Here is a 16,081-nt window from a genome sequence, read left to right on the forward strand (position 1 = left end):
GCAGTGGCTTCATGGTGCAGGCACCAGACTACAGAATGGGATACTGGCCTCCAGGAGCAGTGGCTTCATGGTGCAGGCACCGGGCTACAGAATGGGAAACTGGCCTCCAGGAGCAGTGGCTTCATGGTGCAGGCACCGGGCTACAGAATGGGAAACTGGCCTCCAGGAGCAGTGGATTCATAGTGCAGGCACCGGACTACAGAATGGGAAACTGGCCTCCAGGAGCAGTGGATTCATGGTGCAGGCACCGGGCTACAGAATGGGAAACTGGCCTCCAGGAGCAGTGGATTCATGGTGCAGGCACCGGGCTACAGAATGGGAAACTGGCCTCCAGGAGCAGTGGATTCATGGTGCAGGCACCGGGCTACAGAATGGGAAAACTGGCCTCCAGGAGCAGTGGCTTCATGGTGCAGGCACCGGGCTACAGAATGGGAAACTGGCCTCCAGGAGCAGTGGATTCATGGTGCAGGCACCGGGCTACAGAATGGGAAAACTGGCCTCCAGGAGCAGTGGCTTCATGGTGCAGGCACCGGGCTACAGAATGGGAAACTGGCCTCCAGGAGCAGTGGCTTCATGGTGCAGGCACCGGGCTACAGAATGGGAAACTGGCCTCCAGAAGCAGTGGCTTCATGGTGCAGGCACCGGGCTACAGAATGGGAAACTGGCCTCCAGGAGCAGTGCATTCATGGTGCAGGCACCGGGCTACAGAATGGGAAACTGGCCTCCAGGAGCAGTGGATTCATGGTGCAGGCACCGGGCTACAGAATGGGAAACTGGCCTCCAGGAGCAGTGGCTTCATGGTGTAGGCACCGGGCTACAGAATGGGAAACTGGCCTCCAGGAGCAGTGGATTCATCGTGTAGGCACCGGGCTACAGAATGGAAAACTGGCCTCCAGGAGCAGTGGCTTCATGGTGCAGGCACCGGGCTACAGAATGGGAAACTGGCCTCCAGGAGCAGTGGATTCATGGTGCAGGCACCGGGCTACAGAATGGGAAACTGGCCTCCAGGAGCAGTGGATTCATGGTGCAGGCACCGGGCTACAGAATGGGAAAACTGGCCTCCAGGAGCAGTGGCTTCATGGTGCAGGCACCGGGCTACAGAATGGGAAACTGGCCTCCAGGAGCAGTGGATTCATGGTGCAGGCACCGGGCTACAGAATGGGAAACTGGCCTCCAGGAGCAGTGGCTTCATGGTGTAGGCACCAGGCTACAGAATGGGAAACTGGCCTCCAGGAGCAGTGGATTCATGGTGTAGGCACCGGGCTACAGAATGGAAAACTGGCCTCCAGGAGCAGTGGCTTCATGGTGCAGGCACCGGGCTACAGAATGGGAAAACTGGCCTCCAGGAGCAGTGGATTCATGGTGCAGGCACCGGGCTACAGAATGGGAAACTGGCCTCCAGGAGCAGTGGCTTCATGGTGCAGGCACCGGGCTACAGAATGGGAAACTGGCCTCCAGGAGCAGTGGCTTCATGGTGCAGGCACCGGGCTACAGAATGGAAAACTGGCCTCCAGGAGCAGTGGATTCATGGTGCAGGCACCGGGCTACAGAATGGGAAACTGGCCTCCAGGAGCAGTGGATTCATGGTGTAGGCACCGGGCTACAGAATGGGATACTGGCCTCCAGGAGCAGTGGCTTCATGGTGCAGGCACCGGGCTACAGAATGGAAAACTGGTTTCCAGGACCAGTGGATTCATGGTGCAGGCACCGGGCTACAGAATGGGAAAACTGGCCTCCAGGAGCAGTGGATTCATGGTGCAGGCACCGGGCTACAGAATGGGAAAACTGGCCTCCAGGAGCAGTGGATTCATGGTGCAGGCACCGGGCTACAGAATGGGAAAACTGGCCTCCAGGAGCAGTGGATTCATGGTGCAGGCACCGGGCTACAGAATGGGAAACTGGCCTCCAGGAGCAGTGGATTCATAGTGCAGGCACCGGACTACAGAATGGGAAACTGGCCTCCAGGAGCAGTGGATTCATGGTGCAGGCACCGGGCTACAGAATGGAAAACTGGCCTCCAGGAGCAGTGGATTCATGGTGTAGGCACCGGGCTACAGAATGGGAAAACTGGCCTCCAGGAGCAGTGGATTCATGGTGCAGGCACCGGGCTACAGAATGGGAAAACTGGCCTCCAGGAGCAGTGGATTCATGGTGTAGGCACCGGGCTACAGAATGGGAAAACTGGCCTCCAGGAGCAGTGGATTCATGGTGCAGGCACCGGGCTACAGAATGGGAAACTGGCCTCCAGGAGCAGTGGATTCATGGTGTAGGCACCGGGCTACAGAATGGGATACTGGCCTCCAGGAGCAGTGGCTTCATGGTGCAGGCACCGGGCTACAGAATGGGAAAACTGGCCTCCAGGAGCAGTGGATTCATGGTGCAGGCACCGGGCTACAGAATGGGAAAACTGGCCTCCAGGAGCAGTGGATTCATGGTGCAGGCACCGGGCTACAGAATGGGAAAACTGGCCTCCAGGAGCAGTGGATTCATGGTGCAGGCACCGGGCTACAGAATGGGAAACTGGCCTCCAGGAGCAGTGGATTCATGGTGTAGGCACCGGGCTACAGAATGGGATACTGGCCTCCAGGAGCAGTGGCTTCATGGTGCAGGCACCGGGCTACAGAATGGAAAACTGGTTTCCAGGACCAGTGGATTCATGGTGCAGGCACCGGGCTACAGAATGGGAAAACTGGCCTCCAGGAGCAGTGGATTCATGGTGCAGGCACCGGGCTACAGAATGCGAAAACTGGCCTCCAGGAGCAGTGGATTCATGGTGCAGGCACCGGGCTACAGAATGGGAAAACTGGCCTCCAGGAGCAGTGGATTCATGGTGCAGGCACTGAGCCCCAGCAATAACCCTGGAGGCAAAGAAGAGGAAAAAAAGGAAATAGTATTTAGGGAAATGGGTTGAAAATAAGTGGTCTGTGGGCGGGGAGGGGGGCCATGTCTTTTTCCTTCTGGTGTGGGGAGAGGAGGCAGATAGATTCAGATGGGCTTGATGTGGATTTTTATGGACTCTTGAGCTTATCCAGGTGTCAGATTTGGGGGGTGCTGGTCAAAGTGGAAATTGGGGAAAAGTTTTATTATTGGATAGAAACAAATTGAGAGGTGGGAGGAGACAGACACCTGCAGCCTTGCTTTACTTGTGAGGCTTCCCCCATGCAGGTGGGGACCAGGGGCTTGAACCTGAGTCATTGCGCACTGTAATGTGAGTGCTTAACCAGGTGCGCCACCGCCTTGGGAAAGTGTTTATATTAAAAGAATGAGGACATGATTGTTAAGAGTTTGTGAGGTCGTATTCAAACTGTACCAGCTACCTGGCAAGGCAGAAGAGTGGGAACAGACACGTAGCTGAAAGGTGATCAGGAGTGTTCAGGTTGTGGCGTGATTTTATTTTTAGCGCCAAGGGAAGATGGGGAAGACAGCCAGACGGAATGATTTGCGAGTGGGTTAGAGCCACAGAAAGAAGGCCTAGATTAGTTCACATGAGAAACGGAGAGAAATGGAGAAAGCGAAATACATTTCTATCTAACGTCAGATTGACCTTTGTGGTCACAAACATAACTTTTAGCCTTTCTCTCTCATGAGACTGCTGAACACTGAATACTGAGGCCCTGGTCCTCTCAGCATATCTTGTCCTGGCCATAGAGCATCTCACTCCATCACTTGGTTTAACCCACTTCAGACCCAGTACCTTATAGTCCCTTGTCCGTAAGATGGAATTTCTTTTGTTGTTTTTATGTATTCCCTTTTGTTGCCCTTGTTGTTTTATTGTTGTAGTTATTATTGTTATTGATGTCATCATTGTTAGATAGGACAGAGAGAAGTGGAGAGAGGAGGGGAAGATGGGGAGAGAAAGACAGACACCTGCAGACCTGCTTCACCGCCTGTGAAGCGACTCCCCTGCAGGTGGGGAGCTGGGAGCTCAAACTGGGATCCTTCTCTCCATTTCTCATGTGAACTAATCTAGGCCTTCTTCCTATGGCTCTAACCCACTCTCAAATCATTTCCATCTGGCTAGTTTTTGCACTTTGTGCCACCTGCACTTAACCCACTGTGCTGCCGCTGGACTCCCCCAAGATGGAATTTCTGTATAAGTACTGTGCGCTAACCGATTGTGCCACTGGAGCTCCCAAGATGGAATATCTAATGTGATGGACCATCCTCATGAAAACACACCACCTGATGTCTGGGTGACATATCTTCCAGTTGCTGGAGAGGCACCCCTGAAATGGCTAATTGGCCATCCCACTCCCCTACTCACCCCCCTTCCAAGAACTTTGCCTTTTTTTTTTCCTCCAGGGTTATTGCTGGGGCTCGCTGTCTGCACTATGAACACTGCTCCTGGAGGCCATTTTTCCCCATTTTGTTGCCCTTGCTTTTATTGTTGCTGGATAGGACAGAGAAGAGAGGAGGAGAAGACAGGGAGAGAGAAAGAGACACTTGCAGACCTGCTTCACTGCTTGTGAAGTGACCCCCCCCCCCCCCCCCGACATACACCCCTGCAGGAAGGGAGCCAGGGCCTGGAATCTAGCTGGTCCTTGTGCTTTGCGCCATGTGCGCTTAACCTGCTATGCTACCGCCCAGCCCCTGAACTTTGGCTTTCTAATCAGGATGGTTTCACTGGTTTCACTGTTGATATGTATTTACTCCCTAAGGACTTGGCTAACTTTCTAATAGAAAGAGTCACTGGGTGATAACACAGTGTTCCCTGCTGGGGAGAGAATGGGCTCCAGACAAGGAAGCCTGGAGTGTCTATTTTCCTGTTCACAGGCTGTGAAGCCTCTGGGAAGTCACCTGGCTTTTCTGAGCCTCAGTTTCATTTGTGAAAGAGCCAGTAATACTTATCTTCTAGCACTGGCGTGAGCCTTAGAGAGGACACCGGCCTTGGAAAGCAAGCACACTGGCGTGCAGAGAGGACACTGGCCTTGGAAAGCACACTGGCGTGCAGGCTGCCATCTGACCACCTGTGGTGATTCTGGGTATTTGTGACAGGGTTTTGCTTCTCAGCTTCCAATAGCAGCCTTTTCTTTGGGGAGTAGTGGTTTGGCCAGGAACAGGCTTCTTCTTCATCTTTTTCCTTTTTATTTTTCTGCAGAAGCCTCGTGTTAACACTGGCCTTTGCCACGGAGCTTTTGTTCCGGGCAATGTCAGCCGCTTTCCAAGCACCTGGGGCTGCAATTTCTTTGCAAAAGCCCCATGAGCCTATTCATTTCTAGAAGTTCCCTGGCACAGCTGGAGGCAATAGTAGCACAGACCCACCTTTTTAGACAATATACTGGGGGCTGGGAAGAAGCTTCCACTTGTATTTGACTTACCCTTGTCTCTCTTGCTGTGTGCACCCTGGGAGCCTGGTTGGTGCCACTTCCTGCACTTCCTCCTGCCCTCCACAGGGGGGAGGCAGCTTCCTGCTGAGCTGCGGAGGCCCAGCTGTTTGCTCAGCTGCCACATGCAAGTCTTCATGAAGCCAGCAGCTTTACCTGGGTTGTGAGACTTCCTGTTAGCTTGTTTTTTTTAAAGAGGGGGGTGAGACCCATTGGTTCTCCAGGAGAACATCTTGCCTTTGCTTTTTAGTTAGTTTCAGATGCTCACATATATTATTACTAATACTACTACTAGTGATTGATAAGACAGGGAAATTGAGAGAGGAATGGGAGAGACAGAGAAGGAGAGAGACATTTAGAGCCCTGCTCCACCACTCCTGAAGCTCCCCTCCTACAGGTGGCTCTGGGGGCTTGAACCCAAGCCCTTGTGCATAATAGATAATTCATTCAGATAATATAATTCATTCATTATAGATAATTGTGCATTCAGCCAGATGTGCCACCACTCAGCCCTCTCACACTGATCAGTGTATTTTGTTTTTGCCGCCAGGGTTATTGCTGGGGCTGGCTGCTTGTGTGACAGCACTGCTCCTGGTGGCCTCTTTTTCTTTAATTTTCCTTTTGATAGAGGGTGAGGCAGAGGAAGAGAGACACCTGCAGAACTGCTCCACCACTGACGAAGCTTCCCCTCTACAGGTGGGCACTGGAGGCTTGTGCCAGGCGTATGGTAACAGTGCCCTCTGCTGGGTCCCTTGTTTACTTTTGACTTACACTGACTTGTGCCAGGCATATGATAACAGTGCACTCTGCTGGGTCCCTTGTTTATTTTTGACTTACACTGACTTGAACCTATATATGTTATTTTGGATAGAGACAGAAATTAAGAACAAGAGAGGACTAGGTATTTGTAGCACTGCTTCACTGCTCATGAAGATTCCACCTTGCCCCCTGGATAGCTTGTCTAAGGGACTCATTTTCCTTCTCACCATTTCTCAGAGAGTCAGGCTCTCTAAGAAGAGGAGACGAGAGTGACGGCAGTGGGAGGAAAGAGATGGCCCCTTGGTTCTGAGTAGAAACCCAGTACTCCCTCCCCACTGGCTTTCCTACCTCTGTTCTGAGGTCAGGCCAGTAATGAGGTAGAAAGGAGCGTGCCAGAGAGTCAGCGCACTGCGATCTGTGCAAAGGATAGACCCAACATAGCTGCTCTGGAGAAGAGTATTGATAGATTAAAAAAAAATAGCTTCTGAAGTTTTATAATGTACAGTGGAAAACGTGCCTTCCCTGTCCTGTGCCTCGCCCTGTCCAGGGCTTTGCCCCTGTTCCAGCGAGAAGCAGGGAGCCTGGTATAGCTGCAGCTGCTTCTCAGGGCCTCACCCTTGGGAGAGGGGACCGATGCAGACACAATCCCAGCCATTATTCTTCCTGAGATGAGTTCTGGAAGTGAGTGTGGGCTGCGATCTGCAGAGGACTAGTAGGGCTGGGCATGCTGGCAGAGGGGTCAGGAAACAGGGGTTGAAGCTGGACTGTGGGGGTGGGCACCATGGCTGAAGGAGGGAAGAGTGTGTGTAGTCCAGCCGCAGTCTGAGTCAGGGAAGCAGAATACCCAGGCTGGAGGTTGGGTGGCAGGGAGCCAGTGTCCAAAGTTCCTGAGGGAATGCCCAGGGCTCCTTGGACCCTGGAGAAGCTTCCAGGAAAGAGTCCATGAGTTCCGTTTAGGGGTCCACGCGTCCTGTTTAGATGTGCAGGTGTTTGGCCTGGGGACCTGAGAGTCTGGCTCTGCAGGCCGGGAGTCTTGGCTCTGAGTCCCTGCAGCCTCTTCAGAAGTCCAGAGCCAGTAGTTCTGGCTGAGATGTCGGCGTTTGTCTCCAGCCATCCGGCAGTCCTGTTGTTCAGTGTGAGGAATAGAGAAGTGCTGCCTGGGGCATCTGTAGAGGGGAGGGCCCGCTTGGCACAGAGAGTGGGCCCTACCACAAGCAGCAGGAAACGCACCTTTCCTCGGAGCAGTTGCTGGAAGTTCAGGAAGATGGCGCTGGGATCCTCGTGAGCTATGGTCCTCCCCTGTGGAGGAAGCTAAGGGCAGAGGACGGGCCTGAGGCCAGAGACCTGGGTGAGAGACACCTCCCTTATCTTCGGGGGAAAGAAGGAGCACAGAACCTGGGCTTTGTGTCTACAAGGGGCTGCCCTTTGTTGGACCAACTTGTCTACCCTCAAGCTTACTAGTATTTCCCTTCTCCACCTCAGATCTACTAAGGGGAAGAACTGAATCTGAAAAGAAGGCAGACTCCTGTAGTTGTGTTGACTGGGGATTTACCTGGGTTCCAAGCAGGCCCTGCAGGGCCCCAAGAAGGAGGCGGACCTGCCCAGAGAGCTGCCCCAGAAGGGCTGAGAGGCAAGAGGGTCCCAGCTGTCCCCGCGCAGCCATCACTCCCTCCAGCAGAAGGGCCGAGGCTCCCAGAACGTCCTGTGCCTTGTTCTGCTCCTGGGAAAGGCAGGGAAGAGAGAAGGGACTTCTTCAAAGGGCTCGCTCGTGGAGGGCGGGCAGGGAGCCTGTGAAAGGAGCCAGCAGATGAGTCATAGGAGCTGGGAGCTGGACAGGACCAAGGTTCCGCCCAGGGCAGGAATTCTTTCACAGTCTCCCGACAATTGCTCATCAGCCTTTGCTTGACTAGTTCCAGTGTCCAGTAACCCAGTCTGCTCTGACACTTGATTTCACTAAAGGAAAAAAAAAATTGTCCCTGCCTTACATGATATTGATGCCTAGAAGCCTTCGCTTTCTGGCTGTAATGCTACAAGGCTATCCTTTATCTTCCTGCCATATAATCTTAGGATCGTGACTTTTTTTAAGATAGAGAGGTAGAGCTTCCTTCAGTGCAGTGGCTCAAACCTGAGTCACACACATGGCAAAGCAGTGCATTCTCCAAGGGAGACACACACACACACACACACACACACACTTTAATGTGGTGATGACCATCACAAAGATCATGAAGACCTTTTAAAGGGAAGGAACTTCCTGAACTTCCTGAGGCAGAGCTGGGTCTCTAAGGGATCAATCACCAAGAAGTACCCTTCCTCTCTGATTAGCTCCCTCTGCAAAATGTATTTGTTTATATTAGAAAGAAAACAAGAAGGGCAGAGGGTAGATAGCATAATGGTTATGCAAATGCACTCTCATACTTGAGACTCCAAAGTCCCAGTTCAGTGTCCTCTACCCCTGCACTACCATGAGCCAGAGCTGAACAGTGCTCTGGAGAAAGACAGACAGAATGGGGCCAGCTGATGGTGTACCTGGCTAAGCGTACATGTTGCCATTTGCAGGGATCCAGGTTTGAGCCCCTGCTCCCCAGCTGTAAGGGGGAAGCTTCATGAGCAATAAAGCAAATAATACAGGTGTCTCTCTCCCTCTTTGTCTCCCCTTACCCTCTCTAATTCTCTCTGTCCTATCAAATAAAGAATAAATAAAATATTAACAAAGGAAAAAAAAAAAGACCAGAACATCATTCTGGCACATGCCAGGGATCGAACCCAGGGCTTCATCTATGTAAGCCCAGCATTCTAGTGCTAAGCCACTGCCTGGGCTTCAGACTTGCTGTCTTAGCATAAGACTGCCACTTTTCCTCCAAGCTAACTAGACAGACTTTATTTTTAAAAAGACTTTATGGGAGTTGGGTGGTAGCACAGTGGGTTAAGCACACCTGGTGCAAAGCACAAGGACCAGCATAAGGATCCTGGTTTGAGCCCCCGGCTCCCCACCTGCAGGGGAGTTGCTTCACAGGCGGTGAAGCAGGTCTGCAGGTGTCTATCTTTCTGTCCCCCTCTCTGTCTTCCCCTCCTCTCTCCGTTTCTATCTGTCCTATCTAACAACTACATCAATAACAACAACAACAATAAGAACTATAACAACAATAAAAAAGGGCAACAAAAAGGAAATAAATGCTAAAAAAAAAAAAAAACCTCAGTTAAAAAAAAGAAAAAATTTATTAGTTTATTTGGGGTAGAGATGGAAATTGAGAAGGAAGGGGGAGATAGAGAGAGGAAGAGAGCCACCTGCAATGCTGCTTCACCATTTGTGAAGCTTCCCCCTGCAGGAGGACAAACTCCAGTCTTGGCACATTGGAACAAGGACACTCAACTGGGTGTACCACCACCTAGCCCCTAGTTAGACAGACTTCATTTTATTTATTTGTTTATCTATTTTACCACAGCACTGCTCAAAGACCTGAGTTCAAGCCCTCAGTCCCCACCTACAGGGGAAAGTTTTGTGAGTGTTGAAGCGGCGCTGCAGGGGGCTCTCTGTCTCTCTTCCTATTTCCCCTTCCTCTCTATTTCTGGCTGTCTCTATCCAATAAATAAATAAATAAAGATAAAAGAGAGAGGGAGAGAGGTAATGGGGAGCTAGAAAGGGAGAGAGGTGGTCTGGGAGGTGGCACAGTGGATAAAGCACTAGACTTCCAAACATGAGGTCCAGAGTTCAATCCCCGGCAGCGCATTTACCAGAGTGATGTCTGGTTCTTTATCTCTCCTCTTATCTTTCGCATTAATAAGTAAATAAATAAATAAATAAGATCTTTAAAAAAGAAGAGGGGACGGAGAGATACCTGCAGCACCGCTCCACCGATTATGGAGTTTTCTTCCTTTAAGTGGGGACCAGGGCCTTGAACCTAGATCTTTGTGAACTGTAACATGTGTGCTCAACCAAGTGAGTGTTCCCCCACCCAGCCCCTTAAACAGACTTTAAAACAGTCACTGCAGCCCAGGAGGCGGAGCAGTAAAGCATGAAATCCTAAGTTCATTCCCCAGCATTGCACATGCCAGGGTGATGTTCTGGTGCTCTGCCTCTCTTCTCATGAATAAATGTGTCTTATAAAAATCACTCCTTACATACCATGTTTTCGACTTTACTGTTGAGGTTGCTTCCTTCTGAACACGTGGTATTTTAATGTGGTGCCTCTGGGTGCATTTACATCTCTGGTGTGTGGTGCTTCTAAGTGTGGTCCGCCTAGATTACACTTAAAATGAATATGGTTTTCTTTTTCTTTCTTTTTTTGCCTCCAGGATTATTGCTGGGGCTCGGTGCCTGTATTATGAATCCACTGCTCCTGTGACCATTTTTCCCTTTCCTTTTTCTCTTTCTTGATAGGACAGAGAGAAATAGAGAGTGGAAGGAAGGTAGAGAGGGGGAGAGAAAGATATACACCTACAGACCTGACCTGCTTCACTGTTTGTGAAGTGACCCCCCTGCAGGTGGGGAGCCAGAGGCTCGAACTGGGATCCTTGAGCTTTGTACTATGTGCACTTAAACTGGTGCACCACCACCTGGACAGATACGAGTTTTATAGGCGCATTTCTACAACGTGTACAACAGAAAACACTGAAACTGCCTATAGTCACTAACATTTAAAACAACTGCTAGAGGGAGTCGGGCGGTAGCGCCGTGGGTTAAGTGCATGTGGCGCAAAGCTCAAGGACCGGCTAAGGATCCCGGTTCGAGTCCCCGGCTCCCCACCTGCAGGGGAGTTGCTTCACAGGCGGTGAAGCAGGTCTGCAGGTGTCTGTCTTTCTCTCCCCCTCTCTGTCTTCCCCTCCTCCCTCCATTTCTCTCTGTCCTATCCAACAACGACGACATCAAGAGCAACAATAATAACTATAACAATAAAACAAGGGCAACACAAGGGAATAAATAAATATATAAAAAAATAAATACTGTTCCTTTAAAAAAAAACAAAAAATCTCCTTAAAAAAAAATAGGGGAGTCGGGCTGTAGCTCAGCGGGTTAAGCGCAGGTGGCGCAAAGCAGAAGGTCGGCATAAGGATCCTGGTTTGAGCCCCCGGCTCCCCACCTGCAGGGGAGTCGCTTCACAAGTGAAGCAGGTCTGCAGGTGTCTATCTTTCTCTCCCCCTCTCTGTCTTCCCCTCCTCTCTCCATTTCTCTCTGTCCTATCCAACAATGACAACAACAATAACAATAATAACTACAACAACAATTAAAAACAACAAGGACAACAAAAGAAAATAAATAAATAAAATAAAATAAAAAAACAGCTGCTAGATAGCATAATGGTTATACAAAGAGACTCTCATGCCTGAGGCTCCTAAGTTCCAGGTTCAGTCCTCCACACCATCATAAGCCAGAGCTGAGCATTGCTCTGGTAAAATAAATAAATAAATAGAATGCCATTACATGCAAATGCTGAGTGAACTCAACCCTCCTGAAACCTTCTGCAAGGGAAGCTGGCTGACTGTACTCAGCTGTTTGACACACACAGACTTTCTGTCTCTGTTACATTCCACCTTGTTTTTGACCTAGCCACTCCTCCATTTGAATCTCCATGCTGCATTTCGCTTTTAGCTGCTCTCCCCAGCTCTGTGTCATCTGTAGATAGACCAGTCTCACTTCATAACAGCTTAAGAAAGCTGAATGGGTGCAGGCCCAAGGCAGGACAGGAAAGACTTCTATCTAACTCTTCATGGTTTTCAGCTTTGACTCTATTTAAACATCCTAGGCTGACAAGCCACTGCTTTGTCCGGGGAGGGGGAGAATCCCCACAGGCGAGTGTAGGTTGGGCCTGAGCTCAAGGTGGGCTGTTTCCAGGCAGCTGCTCAGGAGTTGCAGGTATCCCTGGGAAGTGGTGGGAAGTAGAGACAGGACTTGGGGAAAGAGGAGGAAGAGGTGGCTTGCTTACTGTCTGGGCTTTCCATTCTCCTAAGCTGAAGTCCACTGTGGGCAGCAGGACCGGGGTGGGTAGCAGGCGGGCGTCGGGGCACTGGCTCTGTTGGAGAGATGGGTGTGGGTGGAGGGGGGGAGACAGGAGCTGACACAGGACCCATCGACTAGGATGGGCTTCAGAGGTAAGACATTCAGGTTAGAACTTTCCTTCTGCTTTTTTTAAAAAAAGATTGATTTAGGGGAGACAACATAGTGGCTATGCAAAAGACTCATGCCTGAGGCTCTGAGGTCTCAGGTTCAATTCCCAGAATTACCATAAGCCAGAGCTGAGCAGTGCTCTGATCTGTATCTCTCATTAAAATAAAATGTTTTAAAATAAAGGTTGGTTTACTTAATGAGAGAGGAGGAGAGAGTGAGTGAGCCAGAGCATCACTCTGGCACATGCATGTTGGGGATCAAACTCAGGATCTCATGTTTTGTTTTTTTTTGTTTGTTTTTTGTTTTTTGTCATCATTGATGCTTCACTGCTCCAGGACTTTTTTTTTAAGTTCTTATTTTTTCTAATTTTTAAAATTATCATTATACAACAAGGGCAACAAAAGGGAATAAATAAATAAATAAAATAAATATTAAAAAAATTATCTTTATTGTATAGATAGCCAGAAACCAAGAGGGTAGGGGGAGGTAGAGGGAGAGAGAGAGAGACACCTGCAACCTCCTTTGCCACTCATAAAGCTTTCCCCCTGCAGGGGAAAAGGGGACTGGGGGCTCAAATCTGGGTCCTTGTGCATTGCAACGTGTGTGCTCAACCAGGTGTGCCACTTTTTTTTTTTTTTTTAGCTGAGGAGAAATAGAGACAAGAAGGCTGAGAGGGAGAGAGAGGCACCACAGCACTGAAGGCACCACAACACTGAGACTTCCTCCAGTTCAACAGGGGCTGGGTTTGAATCTGGATTGTACACATGGCAAAGCGATGCACTATCCAAGTGAGCTATTTCATTGGCCAGGGTCTAAGGTTTTATCCACTGTGCCACCTCCCTGGCCACAGAGTAGAACTTTTCAAAGACAGCCTGACTACATATCATAGTCCTTGTCAAGCAGGGGTGACCAGGCATGATGGCCTTACTAAAGACAATACTGGAAGGCATGGTGATGGTGCCCCCAGTTGAATGCACATGCTAGCATGCACAAGGAGGGCATGGTGACGGTGCCCCCAGTTGAATGCACATGCTAGCATGCACAAGGAGGGCATGGTGACGGTGCCTCCAGTTGAATGCACATGCTAGCATGCACAAGGAGGGCATGGTGACGGTGCCTCCAGTTGAATGCACATGCTAGCATGCACAAGGAGTTGGGTTCAAGCCCCCAGATCCCCCCTGTAGGGGGAATGCTTTACGAGCACTGAAGCAGTGCTGCAGCTGTCTCTATTTGTCCCTCCCTTCTCAATTTCTCGCTGTCCTGTCAAATGTTAAATGAAACAGAGGCTCTGGAGGATAGCGAGGAGGAGGAAGTGAAAGGGAGAGGGACGCGCTGATGGAGCTTCTCTCCAGTCCAGTGACAAGAGGGGACAGGGCTTGGGGCTTCTCACCAGTCTGCTGTGAAGGGCCTGGGAGTCCCGAAGCAGTTTATTTAACAGTCTGGGGTCACAGGCAGGGGGGGCTGAACTGGATAGAGTCGGTCTTGCAGTCAGGAGAGGTATGACCACCAGGAGCAATTCTTGAGAGAGGAGAGGGTAAAAAGGGCGTCAGAAAGCTAAGTCAGAAGGCTTTGCTGATGAGGGGTCCAAAGAACCATACTCAACTTCCAGATCTGACATACACCCCCAAGCCCAACTCCTGCTGCTCAGACCCCTTGTGACTCAGGGTTCCTCAGGGTGTTCTTACCAGTCAGCTCCATCCTGGCTAGCTGTGTGGCTGGAGTGGCTCCCTGTAAGGGGCCTCTCCCCCTGAAGCCTTCCTGGGGCCATGGAGGCGGCCTGGGCTCTGCACTGGCGGGCAGAGTGGGTGGTACACAGGTTGGCCGAGGATGGGTCAGGAAACTGTCCTAGAAGTGACAAGAACTGTGAACATCTGACATGGTTTCAAGGGCTCTGCCTGGAGGCAAGGGCTGTTCTGCTGATAAGTGCTAAAGCTCAGACTATCTCCTCCCCTCCTGTCTGTGGGGATCCAAGCCCCTCACAAATAAAAATTTCACACACCCTTCTCCCATGGCTGACTTATTCATCCATTTTATTCCAGAAAGAAGCACCCAGAAAGGCAAAGACACTGGAGTAATGGAGGGAGCTTCTGCCAGAACCACAGCACTTCTGTGTGGTGCTGGGGCTTGAGCCTGAACCCGGGCCATGCATACGCCCAGGCATGGGCCCTGATCCCACACTGTCCTATGATGGCAGCGTGAGACCAGGGCTCCCCCGTGACTCTGATGTGGGGCCCTGGAGCCCCAAGCCCCTCCCAGCACCCTGTCTGTCGCTGGCTGGCCTTGAATTTTCAGCAATCTGTGGGGGAGGAGGAGGCCTGGGCTGGGGCTAGAGGAGAGGGTGTCACAATGGATGCCTGGAGAGGAGGGAGGAAAGTGGGGTACACGGCCATGTGAGGAGCTAGTGGCAAGTCCACTGTGTTGAGGGGCAACTTGGGGAAGGGGACTGGCCGGGAAATAGATTAAGTTACATGGTTCAGGAGGGGCACAGTGGGCAGAGCACTGGACCCTTAAGCAGGAGACCCTGAATTGAATCGTTTGTGCTGGAGGGATGCTCTGACTCTCTCTTTCGAACCAATACATACATCAGCTGAAAAAGATCATGGGTCACTAATCTCATGTTCTTTCCCTTTCTACTATCCTATAAAACCTCCGGGAGTCTTTCTCTGCATCCCAAGTCCTGAAATACCTGGTTACTCTCCAAAGAACCAGGTTAACAGTCCCAGCACCCTCACTGAGGCAAGTTGCCCAGGGTGCTTTGCATGGCTCCCCTCACCAGAGCACCCACCATCTCTTCTCAGCACCCTGCTTCCAGCCCCCTCTGCAGGCACCTTCTGGGTCTTTACAGGGTCCTTCCCTTAACTGCCTCCACAGCTTCCTCCTTTCACAAGTCCTGGGAAGAGGGCTGCACCTGATTCAATATTGGGCTTTCCTGTGGGTCTGTCAACACAGGGTCCTCCTCCTACACTTCCCCTTGGGCTCTCTGGGCCTCCCACCCCCACTTAGCTTTAGGGGAGATGGCTGGGGCACTGTCCATCTGGGTGCTGCCTGCAGCCCCTAAGTCTTAATTGTACCTCATTTCTCACGCTCTCCCTGGACCCGGGTCCCTTTCCTGAGGGCCAGCCAGCCCTGCTGTGCTCAGTCCCTCAGAGCCCAGCACCCCACCCCCTACCCCTGCCCAGTCCTGCTCCTCCCATTCTGGGAAGGCTCCACTCTTCTCGACAAAGGTCAGTGACTGGAGGTTCTAGTTTGCCTGCCCCTCCCCCAGCCTCAAGCCCAGGGCCCCTTCAGCGTCCCCCCCATTCTCACTCCACCCTGCGCCCTCCTGGCCACTCACTCAGTAGATGGGGGGGCTCCAGGCCCCAGGTGCAGAGCAGGCCGAGCCCTGGGGAACAGGTGGCAGCCTTGGGGCCTAGCCCCTCCACTCCGGTGGGGTCACACGCCTGCCCAGGCCACTGCTGCCCAATCAGATCACAGGGAGCCACCAGACACTGGTGAGGGCCCCGGAAGTGACGCCCTTCCTGGGCCCAGGGTCCACTCTTCCCAGCCCTGCGCCTCCACCCACACACACCACTGGGAGGAAGGTGAGGGGCTCCATGTTTTCCTAGGAGATGGGAGATGACCAGGACCTGTCGGGGGAGGAGATGAGAGGGCAACTCAGCTCTTTCCCAGGAGGGATTTGACCGGACATGTTTGTCCCAGAGAAAGAGGCACTCAAGTCCCTGTTTAGATGAGTCTTTTTTGGTTCCTGGCAGTTCCCATTTCTCTGCCCCACCACCCCACCTGCCGCTGGAACCCTGCAGGGTCTAGCTCCCCGGACTGCATCCTGGGGGGTCCTGTGGCACATCCACTTGCCTTACAGGCGTGTGCTGCCCTCCCCCCCCGAAAGAGGGGG

General features: G+C 51.6%; 1 protein-coding gene across 8 annotated transcripts; it reads right to left on the minus strand.

The window, feature by feature from the left end:
• Positions 1 to 6,211: 6,211 nt before the first annotated feature.
• Positions 6,212 to 14,030, minus strand: THPO (thrombopoietin). Of its 8 annotated transcripts, none has more exons than XM_060172078.1 (6): positions 13,875 to 14,028; positions 13,580 to 13,707; positions 12,008 to 12,094; positions 7,636 to 7,803; positions 7,314 to 7,382; positions 6,213 to 7,206 (listed from the first exon to the last, which is right to left on the minus strand). In XM_060172078.1, exons 1-6 carry the CDS (start codon positions 13,885 to 13,887, stop codon positions 6,823 to 6,825), a joined length of 849 nt encoding a protein of 282 aa, XP_060028061.1. In that variant the 5' UTR covers positions 13,888 to 14,028; the 3' UTR covers positions 6,213 to 6,822. The 8 variants fall into 8 exon arrangements, with proteins under 8 accessions (XP_060028063.1, XP_060028061.1, XP_016046643.2 ...); XM_016191157.2 differs by having other exon boundaries at positions 6,214 to 7,206; positions 7,314 to 7,394; XM_016191156.2 differs by having other exon boundaries at positions 6,214 to 7,377.
• Positions 14,031 to 16,081: the final 2,051 nt, after the last annotated feature.

The sequence above is a fragment of the Erinaceus europaeus genome, chromosome 14 (assembly GCF_950295315.1).
Source record: "Erinaceus europaeus chromosome 14, mEriEur2.1, whole genome shotgun sequence".
Taxonomy (NCBI): domain Eukaryota; kingdom Metazoa; phylum Chordata; class Mammalia; order Eulipotyphla; family Erinaceidae; genus Erinaceus; species Erinaceus europaeus.

Excerpts from the sequence above, each read along its gene's own strand:
- THPO (XM_007529799.3), bottom strand. Across the intron at positions 7,804-12,007 it reads GAGAATGGAAAGCCCAGACA|GAGCAGAACAAGGCACAGGA; the intron begins GTAAGCAAGCCA and ends TGCCTTTCCCAG. Across the intron at positions 7,395-7,635 it reads AGGGCCTGCTTGGAACCCAG|CTTCCTCCACAGGGGAGGAC; the intron begins GTAAATCCCCAG and ends CTCTGCCCTTAG.